The sequence below is a fragment of the Tasmannia lanceolata genome, unplaced genomic scaffold (assembly GCF_043159265.1).
Source record: "Tasmannia lanceolata isolate RefF3 unplaced genomic scaffold, GAP_Taslan_0.1 ptg000003l, whole genome shotgun sequence".
Lineage (NCBI taxonomy): Eukaryota > Viridiplantae > Streptophyta > Magnoliopsida > Canellales > Winteraceae > Tasmannia > Tasmannia lanceolata.
The window spans coordinates 16,277,908-16,294,313 of record NW_027518680.1 but is presented as its reverse complement, the minus strand read 5'-3'; the positions used below and the strand labels follow the sequence as shown (position 1 = coordinate 16,294,313).

The following is a 16,406-nucleotide window of genomic DNA, read 5'->3' as shown; positions in this document are numbered from 1 at the left end:
AATCCCCAACCCCCCCCCCCCCCCCCCCCCCCCCGATCTGAATTCAAGGCTAAACATTTAGGGTTTTGTTATATGAAATAGAAGAACAACATAGAGAGAACTTGAGTTCTTGCTCTAATACCAAATAGAAATCGTTAATTTGACGAATGGAAAGTGGACGATGGAAGGAGGAATGGAGAAGAGAGATGGAAGAAAGAGTTGGGAGAGAGTTAGAGTGCCTTGGTCGACCACTCTATCTCTCCTTATACAATATATGAAGTATTTACAGGTACGCCACTGGTAAGTAAAATAGAGGGAAATATAATTATACCCCTGTAAACATAAAGTTTCCCCAGTAAACCCCTATATCTCAACAAGTTTGCATTCGTGCTAAAGCACAAAGCCAGACTGCCAGAGTAGAGAACAAGGCTGCAGATGCATTGAGAAGACTTACCTTTTTGCTACCATGGCATTAGAAGTCATTGCACTCTATCAGCTTAGACAAGAGTACGAGAGTGATTGAGACTTTGGAGCCGTCTAGACAGGTATTGTGGTAGGATGTCTAGAAAAGCATCCATATTACTCTCTTCATGATGGATATCATTTCAAAAGGTACAAGTCTATGTTTGCCAAGCACATCGATGCAAGAACACCTTATCAGGGAGTCACGTGGTGGAGGCCATGGTGAATATGTTAGTTATGATGAGCCTATAAGGGATGGAAGAAAGACGTTGATCAGGTTATTAAGCAATGTCTTACTACATGGAATCAGACTGTCATTGCTTAGAACAGCTAAGTCAAATGTACTACAAGTCATAGCCTTTTGAGGTTGTATTGAGAACTCGGCTGAAGGGGCCAATTGGCTTGGTTCCATTACCTCCAAATGTCAAATCTAGTGATTATACAAAGGTATTCACTCACCATATCAAATAGATCCATGAAAATATTCCATGAAAGATTGCATTCAGTAATGAGTCTTACAAAGCAGACGCAGATATCCAATGACGGTTTGTGAAGTTCACAGAAGTAGCTACACTGATAGTATCCAATTGGCTTGGTTCCATTACCTCCAAATGTCAAATCTAGTGATTATACAAAGGTATTCACTCACCATATCAAAGAGATCCATGAAAGATTGCATTCAGTAATGAGTCTTACAAAGCAGACGCAGATATCCAATGACGGTTTGTGAAGTTCACAGAAGTAGCTACACTGATGGTACATATTATGCTAGAGCGGTTTCCTAATGGGAAATTCCAAAAATTACATTCAAGGAGTAGGTCCATATATAATTCTCGAGAAAATTAGTCCTAATGATTGTCTCCTAGAGCTTACCTGAAGATATGGCTATTATTAATTTTTTCAATGTTGAAGACCTGACTATTTACCATGGCCATCATACAGACGACGTAGATGGTGAAGAGGCATTAGACCACCTATTGTGTCCAAGAAACAAGGGGAAATAAAAGATACACTAAATGATCAGCCTGTTACTAAGAGGCGTGGTGGTTATCACGACTACGGATTTTCAATGACTCAACCCAAGCCAAAGACGAATGGTTTCAAGTAGGGGAGAGAAATGGTGGGGGCCGTCAACCGAAAGGAAGACCAAGGCCCCACAACTATTGATGGAACCAACTTCACGAGTTAGTGGGATCCATCCCACGCCCAGCTTAAGTGGGGTCCATCCCATGTCTAGTTTGAAGACAAGTCCTACCGACTAGCGGCTTTGAGTGTTTTTTAGTCCTATAAGGACTTGTGTTGTTTGTTTAAGTAGGACTTTGATTGCTTAAAGTTATTCGAGTCAGTTACAACTTTACTTACCTTTATAAGTTATTGGATGAAATTAGGATTCACATGAGAATCCTAGTTAAGTTTTAATTTGTTTAATTGCTGGGTTTTCTATTTAAGGAGAAGGGTATAACGTCCATTCATTTATGAATGACTAAGAGATTTAGCCTTTGTCAAGTAGAATCTTGGTATATGTGTGCAGTCTAGGTGGATTCCTAGAACCCTAACGTTATATCCTTGGGTGTCCGTCTCCTTCCTCTCCCTTCCACTTGAACTCCAACTCAAGAACAGGTTAGCGTTGACTTCGTTTCTTTTGTTTTTCAGATTCTAGTTCTGTTCTTTCCTTCTCTTATTATTCTACTTGTTTTTCTTCTACTTCTGTTTTTTCCCCTTTCCCGATGGCAACAGTCCTAAAACTATTGTGTGTGGTTTTGTCCTTGTTATCAGCAGTGTTCTTTCTGATTTCAAAACATCCCCTCCCCGACTTCCTTACTCTCCCTTCTCTTTCCATGGCCTGTTTTATGTGTGGTAACAGTTTATTAATGTTTTCTATTCAATTTATGCTGCCACGGAATCTAAATCTAGCTAATATTTTATTTTGATCACCGTGTGACAGCAGTTTTCAGCCTCGTTAACCATAGTGCTTGTTTCTGATTCTGGTTTTACAGCTATTAATCCCTGATATCCCCCTTATAAATTCCACTACATTAGAGCCCAATCTGACAGCTGTCCAACCTTGATCAGAGGTTTATGATGGTTTCCTACACTGAAGATTTGGTGAAAGTGGCTTAAAAACTGCATGCCATTTCCTAAATTTTATTTAGATTTCAAGGGCAAGTTGGCATCGCTGTAAGCTGTGTTCATTTCGAAGTTCAGTTGCTAGTGTCAATCTCTGACTGAATATCCTCAAAAGGGCATCTGCCTAAAATTCAATATGACTGGATAATCAATATGACTGGAAAATATGTAAAAAGATTCAACGCAGTTTAGAAATGACACTTCCTCATCATCAGCAATTCCATATTGATGATTCTGAATTTATCAGCAATTACTCAGATGTTTTAACCAGCAATATGAGTAATATTTGTATAAAATATAAATTTGGTCCATTAGAATATCTATCTTAATTCTTGAATGAGATATTCCACCTACCATTAAGGTTACTTTCAAGAAAAGTGATCTATCAGAAATATTTACAAATAAACTGACAAAATAGCAATATATGGGACCAGCAAATATGTGGGATCATTCAGTTGTGCATCAAAAGGACTGCCAAGCAAGGAAGCACGGGTACTCTTCCGGGGCTCCCGCACCCGCACCCGACACGTATGGGGTGCGGGTACGCCTCGGTACATCCGGGGTACGTACCCTTTTTTGTTTTTTGTTTTTTAAAAGCTAGTTTTGCGTGTCGGGTGCGCACCACGCGTACCCGACACGTCCTGCTTGTTCCTAAGTAAATGTCTTTACTATTTTATTGTCCATTTACTTAAGATTTACATGTAAATAACGGAATACCCCCCTTTTGGATTTATTAAAAATAGTTTCAACACCCAAATCTAGAAGGAAAAAAAGTCAACTCTCCAGTTCTAGTACAAAATTCAAAGAAAAAGCGTCGGGTCAAAATTTTAACTTTCTTAACTTCCAAACGGTGGGGTATTTTTCAAATTTTAAAAATTCATAAAATCTATTTTGTCCAAACATTATTAAATCCCAAAAGTCCGGTAAAAAAAATCTCATAATTTGGTCTCTAAAAATTATTCATCTTGTCAGGCACTGGTCAACACACCGGTGACAGACTTTTTTTTCTAATGAATGATGTATTGATGCCTCATGTTATGAAATATGGAACTTAATCACTTATGAAATGAAGAGTAATATTAGAATTTTCCATTTTGGTGATGTTATTGTTATTTGATTGCTCTATAATTATTTTTTTAAAATTTTTATAAATATATAATAAAATATTAAAATATATTATTATATTCGGCGTACCCGAACGTACCCGCACCCGGTTTTTTTGGCAAATCACGTACCCGTGTCGTGTCGTACCCGCACCCCGTACCCGTACCCGTGCTTCATAGCTGCCAAGCAATGCCTAATATCAACTGTAAAAGTGATGCAGTGCCAACATGGCAGCCAAGTCATGCCTAGGTGGTTTTGGTGGAGTTCCAAGGTTCATTCCCTCATTAATGTTGCTGGACCGTTTTGAACCTGATTGTTGGGCTTTTAAATGGCAGAATCATGGAAAGTGCTAAACTACAAAGTTGTTGGCCTTTTTGAGATCTTTCTAAAAAGTACTTGTGCTCGAAAATTGGCCAAGTGGAAAAGTTATGGCAGTTTTAGTGGACTGTGTCTGTGGGTTCCCAAACCAGTCAAAGTTAGATGTTATGTTAGTCCCAAAATTAGCTAGTGGAGGAGCTTGAACGAATTTTCTTTGCTTGTCTTTTATTTAAAGGGTTAGAAACCATCTTGGGAGGGGATTTTGGATTTAGATAAACTTATGTAATTGATTGAATATCAATTGGGTTGAACATTGCTCCCATTTTCTTCTTTTCTTGGATGTGATCTTGTGTTCTTATTTTTCTTCGTCTTCCCTCTTAAGCACCAGCATTATCTGGTATCAAAGCCAACATCACTCTCTTGGGCTAGCTTCAATTTGATTTTCATGGCGGCACGAAGAGGTAGAGGAAGGCGTGGTAACCAAATGATGGAAGATTTGAGAGATGAAAGAGATGATGAACTTCAAGCGCTTCAAAGACAAGTTGAGCAACTTCCCATGCGTCTTGAACACCAAGAGGCTCGTAGTGAGCGTGGTGGATCAAGCCGTGGAGGTTCTAATGATGAATCCGATGTGAATCCCTTCGCCAATACTTGTGAGGAGGCTAGTTTGGGAAGTATCTATCGTGATTTTGACACTCTGAAGATTGACTTGCCGGAGTTTCATGGTCGTCTACAACCCGAAGAATTTCTTGAATGGCTTATGGCCATTGAGAAGTTCTTTGATTATAAAGAGACACCTGAAAGCCAACGTGTGAAGCTTGTGGCTACAAAGCTTTGTGGCTACGCTTCAACATGGTGGGATAAAGTTAAAGAGATGAGAATCCGCAAAAGAAAGCGTAAGATCTCTTCTTTGGAGAAAATGAGAAATTTCTTCCCTTGGATTTTTCTCAAATTATCTTTTCACAATTCAACAACCTACGCCAAGAATCCAAGAGTCTGTTAGACTACACTGAAGAATTCTACAAACTCATGGCTCGTAATGATATTCAAGAGGGTGAAGATCAACTTGTGGCAAGGTATGTTGATGGTTTGAAGTTTTCCATTCGTGATGAGGTGAAAATGCATCGATCATTGAGCGCAAGGTTTTAAATCTCGGTTTCGGTTTCGGTCATCAACGAAACCGAAACGTTTCGGTTTCGGTACGAAATTTCGGACGAAATCTTGTAAAAATTTCACCGAAATTTCAATTTCCGAAACGTTTCACCGAAATTTCCGAAATTTTGGGTGAAATTTTGTACTTCACCGAAACGTTTCACCGAAATTTCCGAAACGTTTTACCGAAATTTCCGAAATTTCACCGAGATTTCAGAAATTTCACCGAAATTTTACCGAAACGAAACGTTTCGGTGAAATTTGGTACTTTTCAGACTCACTGTGAATTTCGTTTCGTTTTCCACCGAAACCGAAATATTTCGGCCGAAACGAAACGTTTCGGCCGAAATTTAAAACCATGATTGAGCGTCAATAATGCTTATCAACTAGCCTTGAAGGTGGAGGCTAAGCTTTCTCGTCGTGGTGCTAAAAAGTATGTGGATGTTCGTAGTCTCTATCCTTCTTCCGAAGGTGAATCTTCACATGATGGAGGTACAAAGTCAAGGTCTGAATATTTCAACAAAAATTCTACAAAATCAGCCCCTACACATCAAGTTGGAAATCAACTCAATCGTCCCAACAATTCAAATGCTTGTTTCAAGTGTGGTCAAGTTAGCCATCGTTTCAAAGATTATCCAAAGAGTCAAGTAGTGGCCTTCGGTGATGAAGAAAATGATGATGATTTTGTTGATGATTCAAAGCAGCCCATATATGATGACGAAGATGACATAAAACATGAGGAAATCAAACCTGAAGAAGGAAAAAGTTTGGTGATCCAAAGAGCACTTGCTACACCAAAGGTTGAATCCGAGATGATGATTGGCTTTGTTCCGATATTTTCAAAACTCGATGCGAATCTCATGACAAGGTTTGCACCATTGCAATCGATGGTGGAAGTTGTGAGAACATCTTATCTCATGAAATTGTGAACAAGCTCAAGCTCAAAACCGAACCACATCTAAAGCCCTATAGGATCACATGGTTCAAGAAAGGGAAGGTGAGTAACTTTTTTCTTTCCAAGAATGAATTTAATCAAGAGACCAAGGATAATGGTATATCCGATGCTCTACTTGTTGTTGAATCTAATGAAGAGCACGAGGAATTTCAACGGCAATTCAATGAATTCATCACCAAAGAAATTGGATCTGATTGCATATTAGGTGAACCGATGGATATTGAAGTGATGGGTGAATGGAAAAATATTACATCGATTTTTTCATCCAATTACATCGATCCATTTTTATTCGATCCTACATTGAAGCTCACAGTGGATATTTGCGTATTCAAACATGTTCAAAATCTAGACAAATTATCACTTCTTCATGGAGATTATGAAGTGGAGTTTGATCCTCGGATGTTACAATTGATGATCATTCTTCGATACTTCAAGGTTCGAGGGCGAGTTTTCTTGAACTAAGGAAGTTTGGCAAATTTCAAGATCGTGTGGATGCCCCTTTGCGAGTGCTTAAGAAAATTGGGGATAATGCATTCAAGGTTGAGCTCCCTCCAAATATCAATACTCACTAACTTCAATGTTAAAGACTTGATAACTTATCATGGAGAGCTTGATGAGAACTCGTGGGCGAGTTCTTTCTCACCCGGAGATAATGATGCAGTGCCAACATGGCAGTCAAGTCATGCCTAGGTGGTTTTGGTGGAGTTCCAAGGTGCATTCCCGCATTAATGTTGCTGGACCGTTTTGAACCTGATTTTTGGGCTTTTAAATGGCAGAATCAAGGAAATTGGTAAACTACAAAGTTGTAAGTCTTTTTGAGATCTTTCCAACAAGTACTTGTGCTCAAAAATTGGCCGAGTGGTTAAAAAGTTGTGGCAGTTTTAGTGGACTGTGTCTGTGGATTCCCAAACCAGTCAAAGTTGGTGAGTTCCAATGCAATTAATGTTACGTTAGTCCCAAAGTTTGCTAGTGGAGGAGCTTGAACGAATTTTCTTTGCTTGTCTTTTATTTAAAGGGTTAGAAACCATCTTGGGAGGAGATTTTGGATTTAGATAAACTTATGTAATTAATTGAATATCAATTGGGTTGAGCATTACTCCCATTTTCTTCTTCTTCTCTTGGATGTGATCTTGTGTTTTTATTTTCTTCTTCTTCCCTCTTAAGCACCCGCATTAAAAAGGCACGAGGTGGAAAACATTAAAGTCAAAGCACTCACTTTGAACAGCAGGAAAACTATGGTAAACATCTTATAGCTTGGTCCACACTCCGGTTTAGTTTACGGCAGCTTGAAACTAGTAATGGGGAAATAGCAGCATGAAAGTACGTACTTGCTGACATCTTTGAAGAGTCCTTTAAAGCAGGTCGAGTTGATGCTGTTGGCCCAGGTTTTTGTGGTGGTCGAGGAATGCGTGCTGGAACTTTAGCTCTGCATCCAGTATGCATGACAATTAATAAGCATTTTTTTTTAAAGTAACAATTAATAAGCATTAAGATTCAATGATTACTAATTAAAAAAACCTTCAAGAATATGAGTTTGAAATGTACAGGAAAAAAAGGAGAATCTATTCACCCATTGTATCCATAAAATATTCAATTCAACAAAAATATGCAATTAATCAACAGTACAGAAGTAATTACATAAATTAAATTCACTAGAACAAAAAATGCGATTAATTGGGAAGACAGCTAATAAGATACTGGCCCATGCTGATGCTCAGGTCAACCAACCAGAAAATTATTGAAGAGAGCAGGGGCAGAATGGGAGCAACAAGAACGAGTTGGGATAAAATGATAATAAGAAATAACTGGACATATATAGGTACGTTTAATTAAATAAACGGAATTAAGTTGTTGAGAGTGGTGGATTTGTGATAGCAGTAGAGTAGCTGGTCAGTGGAAGAGGAGATCTGGAAGTTTGGGAGTGGGAGAAGCATTCCAATGCAATAGAGGCACAGTGGGTAAATGATGGTTTCTGTTAAGAATAATTACTCGTTGAAATTTTAAAAGTAGGGAGTTTCAATACGTTTTCATTCAATCAATACTAACTAACCTAGCGAAGAAAATTTATTCAAGGAATATTACACATATAAGAGATCTGTGCATGAGCATGCAAAGAAGTCTAAAGGATATGACAATACTCACTTCTCCGGGCTCTCTGCTGGTTTTACACCTTCAGGGAAAAGGGTGAACTCGACGACACTGCAAATTGAACCCTCAGTTTCTGCTCCCATGGAAAGGCCACCATCAGATATATCGCTTAATCTCTCTTCAGAATCTGCATCGCCAAACCCTAAGAGCTCAACATCTGCAGGAAAATTCTGGCCTGTGTCCCTCCCATCAAGCTTTGACTGCCGACCATCATCTGTAGACTGCTGAGAACTGCCCTCGGAATGTTTATCGCTGAGCTCCGAGCAATTTTCCAGATCAGAAGCTGCTTTGTCAGTGGGTCCCATGGCTCTGCCATTTGACAGTCTTCGGCTTCGGATGGAAGGCCCACCATGGGAGAGCTTCCCGGGAGAGGAGGATGAATGCCTCAAGGAGTTCACACCACGCTTTTCACAGTTTACACTGGGGGATGAAGGTTTGAGATCTTTGAGTAGATGCAACCGTTCAATCTCCTCATCTTTCCTCACTATTATGTCCTTAAGGGATGCCACCTTCAGGGAACAAAAAAATGATCTTTTTCAACAAAGCATTAATTCATTATAAATAGTTGTTGCAGAAACCACCATTCTCGATGAGCTGTCAATTTTCTGAAAGAGAAAGATGGTTTATGTTGATAGTTTGTATCTGAAAATTGTATTGTATCATATCCTTTTTTGGACTCTCAAAATTAATTAATTAACCTCATAAAAATAACTCTTCAGTTCTTCTGGGAAGGAAAATATCCAAAGCCATTAAGGAAATACAAAAGTATTAACATTGAACCTGTTCCATCAATTCTCTAACATCCCTGCCATCTTTATTGCTCCTTGCAGCACCTAGCTCAACCCCGGAGGTCCTTTCAGCAAACTTCAAAGTACTTATAGTCTCAGAATATGATTCCACATCTGGATTAAGCTGTACAAGCATAAGGGTCTTTGCCTGACCTCCTGCAAACCGGAAAAAAAAAAGGAATGTGGAAATTCACTGAATTTAAATGGAATATATAAAGTGTTTAAAAGAAAATATTTTATTTAACAGTTGATGCAATCTAGTGCAGACCTTTACAACTGAAATGAAAATATCGGGACAATACCTATAGAACTCTGAAGGACTTGAGTTAATTTGCTATTTCTGTATGGTACATGAGGACTCTTTTGTGCAAGAGCAAAGATGACGTCTCCAAGCGCAGACAATGATTTGTTGATATGCTGTGCTTCCCTAAGCCTGTCTCCAGTTGCTTCAGAGCGATCTACTCTTTCACTTCCAGCAAGATCTACCAAATGAAGAGAACCACGGAGAGAAGCACCATTCTCCAAATCCGAACCCCGAACATGAACAGTGAGAACACTGTGGACATAAATCTAGTGAAAAAAACATAACAAGGAAATCCAAAATCCATCTAAGATAGACATATTTATGGATAAGATCAAGAACTAAAACCTATGGGACCGGCTACTTCTTTCATTGAGAGCGGTGGCACCAACAGCCCGGTTCATTAGTCCAATTTGCATCAATTCCAACACATCTGAGGTTGATTTGACAGGATACATACTGGCATCAGGAACTGCAAGTCCGTTGGGTTGAGAGGTACTCCAAATCCCAAGTGTGTGCAGGTCAAAGGAAACACAAACTCATTGAATAGAAAACGAGAGATTTTTCCATTTTTGAACTAGAGTAAACAGGAGATACTTCCTCAGAAAATTCCAAAAGATTACAGAATAGCTCAATAGATGAACTCCAAAACTAAAATATATATAAATTGAGAATTTGGATTACCAACATAAATCATTAGTTTGGCCAAAAGACGCAATATTAAGTAACGAAGTTGGAAATCTAGCAACAAGTGAAATCCCCAATTATCTCCATAAACCAGAAAATACATCTCAGGCGAAAAGCAAAAGAAATGAATTGAAGGATATCTCTTTTGTTGACCATCAGTCGTAAGTAGATCACGCACTTGTTCGTTATATATTTCAACCATTTGAACTCCAACTTCATAGAAAAAGGTGCTTCTCCTACTCTGGGAAATATGGAAAAGGTCATTTAGAGCTCGGTAGTTGACCCCCCAATCCTCCTTCGACGATTCATTGGGACCACTCTGTAAAAAACACAGTTTGGATACATAAGGAACAAATTTGAAGATATAAACAGATACAATGAAGAATTGCAGCCAAACAAGCAGAATACTGATAAATGCATCAGCAGATATGTAAAGCAAGAAAAGAGACGCTCATACCATTGTGTAAGTCTTCCCTGAACCCGTTTGACCATATGCAAATATACATACATTGTAGCCATCAAGAACAGACCGTATTAATGGCTGAGTGTCCAAAAAGACCTCCTCTGTCAACAATTTTAAAAAGGATAAGCATACGAAAAAATAATTTAATTGATTCTTAAAAGCATCCCACTGGTCAACTAAAACTATGTAATGTAATGTGACAAGAGCATTAAAGACCATCCATCTCATATAGATATTCAGAAACACTAGTGAGACAACCCGTGCGATCCACGGGCCAAAAAAAAAATAAGTGCACCAACCGTGAATGCAATCCAATGAATGCATTTTTGCTAGGGAAGGTTTATCATCCCTCATTCTTTGCAACCTTTTATAATAGCTAATGTAGGAATCCCATGTATAAAATAGAAGAGTTCCATTATCAAAACAATAGGATGGGGATATCATCTCCAGTCAAGGGAAGTCTCATAGACGCTATTCTCAAGTTTTTGTCTGACTTAAGTAACACATGCAGCAAAAGAAGCGATCAATAGCAAGGGCCTGTTGCCCTGATTCACACTAATATATGATCAGTATATATGACACGTGTTTGTGATTAGGACCTTTGATTTGATGGGCAGTCAATATGTGACCAAGACAGTCCATGTCTCATGGGAGATCCCTCCCACAGGATCAATGTATTGGACAATAAATGGCTTGGAGAATCCCAAAATGATACCTACTTTACCACACTTGATCAAGGAGCTTAGATATCTTCTCTTTGGAAGCTTTTCATATGAATAAACACAACCCAAAAGAGCAGCATTGCAAGTTTATAAACAACAATAACTTCAAGAAATATAATTTCAGAATGGCAACTAAATTCTTGTAGGCATTTCATTAAACAGATGATATATCTTATGTACCCTTGCATTTTAATTTTAAACAGATGAAAAACTCAAAGAGAACTAAAAAAATTTAGAAGCCATTTTTTCCAAAATAGAACCATTTTAATTATTGGACATTGAAATCAAGAACAATACACACCAAAAACTTGTACTGAAAGAAAACGAATGTATTGAATGAATGGAATAAAAATTGGCAATGTTCAAAGCATGGTTCCTAATCTCAAATTTGACCCAACACCAATCCCGCAAAACCAAAGTCCCATGAGACCAACTATGATTGATCTGGCAATTCAATGTGGTAAACTTTTTGTTAGTTTGAAGCCCAAAATATTTTATAATCACGAGATCCTAATTATATGATCAAGATCCATGCAGAAATAATAAAAGTTGTAATCATATAAATATACAAATTAAATGACCAAAAGAACCAAATTAGTCGGCTTTGGATCTATGTCCAATCCAACATGGAGAAAATTCCCAAATTTGTAGCAATAGCCACATAAAAAGCAAAACCATTGATCGACTACGGCATGACAAAATATTCTAAATTTGTATCAACAGCCAAATCAAAAAATGGAAAACTATGGACGGATTCGACGTTTAAAAAAAATACCAAAGTTGTAACAACAGCCAAATAAAAAAATGGCAACCATTGATCAATTCTAACATCACTCCCCAAAAATATATATATCCCAAATTTAAATCCACTCAGGTCCATCGATTCAAACAACTCAACAAACAAACTCTAGTAACATAAACCCATGTTTAAAAGAAAAAGATTAAGTAAACCAAATTTGTAAAAAAAAAAGGCAAAAAAGAAAGAAAAAAATAGAAATGCTTATTACAGAGGATTCGACGACCCTCTAACCGTCACGCTACTTAGAATATATTGGTGTCGTCAACCAATCTCGCTGAGAATCCATTAATGGGATGCTTTCTGCTTGAATCCTCTTTTAATCGGCATCTACATCTCAAACCAACCCAAAGACTGTAAAAAAATGGGGACTGTGAACGATAGAGGGGTGGGGGAGATAATTTTATTTTTTTTTTGCTACACCAGGGGGTTGGGGTTAAATTAAAAATTGCATCGCTGATCTGCTTTTAATACACAGAATGGAAACTCGGTGGAGGTGAGGAGGCCATTCTGGAAACACAATGTTTTGGAGGTTTTGGGTAAATGGGAATTATGGCTGGCGTTTCTGGAGAGACACGACGTTTTAGAGGTTTTGGCCTTTTGGGTAAATGGGAATTATGGCTGGGTGGGAGATCTGGTGTGTGTGTGTGTGTGTGTGTGTGTGTGTGTGTGTGTGTGTGTGAGAGAGAGAGAGAGAGAGAGAGAGAGAGAGGGACTTTATGCAAGGGTTTCACAAAGATGTCGTTTCAGATTTTAGGGATACATGTAATTTCCGTTGGGCCCTCGAGATGCCTTTTGGTATAGTGACTCTCTCATCCAACCTAGCATGTCGAGGGATCTTTAGAAGTCAGAGTGACACGTAGGATTGGGTGCCATGTTGGCAGAAGGTGGGGCTGTCTACCCCATCAAAAGACGGTTACACGTCCATCATCTTTAATATAATAGATTTAACTGATACTTGGGAAGAACAGCAACGCCAAGCTTGATACTCTAGAAGAACCTCATCAAGCTCCAAAGCAAGATATGATATGGGCTTAATATAAGGGAATGCTAGGTCAACACTCAACACACCCTGCACACTCCCTGTCAGGTTGAGAATGATAAGGCCCCCACATTGCTTGGTGCATCAGTCTAGCATTTACCTTAGAGCTAAATGTCTTCAGCTCTACTAATAAAAAGTTTTGGTAGGATTTGAATTGTATATTGTAATAGATATCCCTTGCTTGGAAATGACAAAGGCAATGTTCATTGGGAAGAAATAAGGCACCAACGATAAGAGATCAGACAATTGAAAACCATATGCCACTGACATAGTAATGTTGGGCACTTCCTACGATGACAGAGAGATGAGATTCCTAGGGAACGTTATGGTTTCTTCTACGTGTCTTGAGTTATAAGTTGACTACTTAACTATTCTGTGTAATCTCTTGCTGTTGTCTTCGTATCACTTGGTTTATTGACAGATCTGGTCAAAAAAAAACAAAGGGTGCTTGTGTCGAAATAACAAAAGGAAATCAAACAGAAGTTCATTTCGACTCTAGGGTGCCACCGACAAACCTAGGACCCCAACTTAAGAAAATCCATTGACAGACCTGGACAAAAAAAAACAAAGGGTGCTTGTGTCGAAATCACAGTAGGAAATCCAACAGAAGTTCATTTAGAGTCTCGGGCACCACTGACAAACCTAGGGACACCCAACTTAAGAAAATCCACATGCATTAACCATAATTGCATTTTTTTTTAAAAATAGAAACACCAAAAGACAGAATCAACTCACCAAAATACAACAGAATCAGTCGGTCAACTCCACCTTTTGTGTGGGGTGACTCCTAGGATTTGGTATGGTAGATTGTTACATCGTCTTGAAAATCTATAATTTGATTTCCTATTTAAATCTTATGACTCAAATCAAATCTTATGGATTACGAGTTGAATCCCATGATTGAATCTTAATTTGTATGAATCTTGCAAGTTTCGATTAAATCTTATGATTCAATCATAAATCGTATGATTCATGCAATTTATCCTAATTAAGTTTTGTATAAAAGGAAATATGATATTCTTTCAAAAAAACTCCCTCTCTTTTCTGCATGAGAAGAAGCCTTTAAAAAACCCTCTTGAGAGACGGAAGAAGACGAAGGAGTTTGAATGAATCGAACTATTTTGAACCAGTCAAGTACAGTGGATGGACTTGAGGGAAACGACTATAAAGGGAACAACATCAGTAACTTACCAGTTTTTATAATTGATATTTGAGACTTTGAGCATTGATAGGATCTTGTGTCATTTATTATCCAATATGTATGGGCTTGGATGGGAATTAGATTATTAGCATGTGACAAGTATGGTAGCTTTTATTAAAATTAATAGATTTGGATGAAAAAGAATAATTAGTTATTTTATTATTCTCTAATTTATTTATGATCTTTTATATTTTTTTGATGTGTGTGTGTATGAATCCTGCGATTTACAATCCGATACAATTTGAACCCTATTACGATTTACGATTTGATTTCGATTTTCAAAGCAATGAGCATAATTATGGCAGATGATAGGGCCAATTAAATAATGTTTTTTTCTAAACAAAGGAAGACTTTTAGCAAAAAAATGCTTCTATTTTCTTTAGAAAATTATTTCTCGCCCTACCTTTTATAGTATCTTTTTTTATAATGGGTTTCACTGCTTGAATGCTGGATATTTTTTATTATTTGCTGCGCTGATATCTTGATTCCGCATTTTTTAAACCACGTCAGATTTTGCTTTCCTTTTAACTGCAGATCATGTTCTTGGCACAGTTTGGCTTGGATTAAATAACAGAGATATGCGGTTTTATATTTATAATTACACATGAAGATGTATTGTTAGCCCAACGGTCCCATGGTTTCAACCAATCACCCTTCCATGTTGTTTTGATGCTAGCAAACCCAAATTGATTAGTATTTATGAACTAATGTGTTGCATTTTAAGTGTTGGGCCTTAGGCGGGAATTTCAATGTTCAAACCAAACTTACCACAATTCACATCATGCTTGAGGATCAACATGCACAAATGACCAAAGGAGCTTGAACACATTGAAGAGATCATCCTTGGAAGATGCACAAACACAAAGCTCAAGATGAAGATCCCACAAGCATGCCTTGCACTCAAGAGGAGATCAAGTTGAAGGCTGTTTCAAGAGAAAGACTGAAAGGACCAAGTTTTGGGTTTAACATTAATCCTAAGTGATTTAGAGAATAAGAGTGATTAAGTGATTAAGTGAGATTAGTGTTTATTATTTGATTTATTTAATTATTTAAGCTAGAAGGGTATTTTGGTAATTTCACTAGTGTCACAAGTGTAATTAATAAAATGCCAAGTCTAATAGTCAAGGGCATTTTGGGTGTTATATATTAGCATGGCTAGGAGAGAGAGAAGAGTGACACTTGAAAATCCAAGTGCAATCTCTCTCTCATGCAAGGTTATAAATCCATTTTAATCATGATAAAATCAAGAGAAAAATGGGAAAAAATTAAGAGAAATTCGTGCAAAAATTGGAGAAAATAAATGTTATTTGATTTGTTATCTGGAAGCATTTGAAACCAAAGTTTGATTGCAAAGAAGTGGAAAAAGAGAGGAAATTTCTAAAAATGAGTTAGTTTAATCTTGTCTTTCTTGATTCTTTTGATTCTTGTGTGACTTACACTCATTTTTAGCAATTTTGATTAACTACAAAGTTGTAGATCTTTTTTATCTAGTGTAATTACATATAAATTTTTTCTAATTTGGTTTTGAATTGAGAAAGTTATAGCAGTTTTACTAAACTGAGTTTTAAGTCATTAAGTGGTGATTTTCATATTTTCGGGTCACCTCCGGCGAGATTTCGCCAGAGGGATGACCATAAAAGTTCTTGGAAATCATATGTAGAATAACTTTTATGTTAATGACTTATCCCAGTTTTGAGTTTACAAATAGATACACTAAGTTTAAGATTTCATTTTTACTTGAAACCCTATTTCAAGCATCAGATTGGAAAATCTACTTTTATGGCAAGATTTGGCCAGAGGTGTCAGCATGAAAGTTTTTGAAATATTTTACCTAAAAAGTTTTATGTTTTGAGCTAAGCCCAGTTCGAAATATTTTAAGAGTTATGATTATTGCAAAATTTCAATTTTGGAAGGAAAATGCAAATTTTGTGCATTTTGAAGTTTTAACCTTCCGGCCATTTCCGGCAGGATTTGGCCGAAGTTGTCAACTAAACAAATGTTCTTTGGTTTATAATCTATAAGTTATATGTTTACAAGTTTTGATAATTCATCTTTTGATTTGTGTTTTAGATGGTGCAAAAACCCAGTAATATGAATTTCTGCTTCAGAGCGGTATATTGGCGTTACCAGTATACCGCGACCCCTCTGGAGTTTACATGGT

The 16,406-nt window shown here is 37.5% G+C and overlaps 1 protein-coding gene across 4 annotated transcripts in view; it reads right to left on the bottom strand.

Annotated features, from left to right (window-relative positions):
- The window catches only part of LOC143852539 (P-loop nucleoside triphosphate hydrolases superfamily protein with CH (Calponin Homology) domain-containing protein), a 61,347-nt gene that overhangs the window by 19,416 nt on the left and 25,525 nt on the right, over positions 1–16,406 (bottom strand). For all 4 annotated transcript variants that reach the window (XM_077361957.1, XM_077361982.1, XM_077361973.1 and 1 more), the window contains 7 exons: positions 10,479–10,585; positions 10,162–10,340; positions 9,683–9,847; positions 9,336–9,589; positions 9,026–9,189; positions 8,240–8,754; positions 7,426–7,523 (listed from right to left, as the gene is read on the bottom strand). In XM_077361957.1, coding sequence (XP_077218072.1) covers positions 7,426–7,523; positions 8,240–8,754; positions 9,026–9,189; positions 9,336–9,589; positions 9,683–9,847; positions 10,162–10,340; positions 10,479–10,585 — 1,482 coding nt within the window. The remainder of the gene's footprint in view (positions 1–7,425; positions 7,524–8,239; positions 8,755–9,025; positions 9,190–9,335; positions 9,590–9,682; positions 9,848–10,161; positions 10,341–10,478; positions 10,586–16,406) is intronic.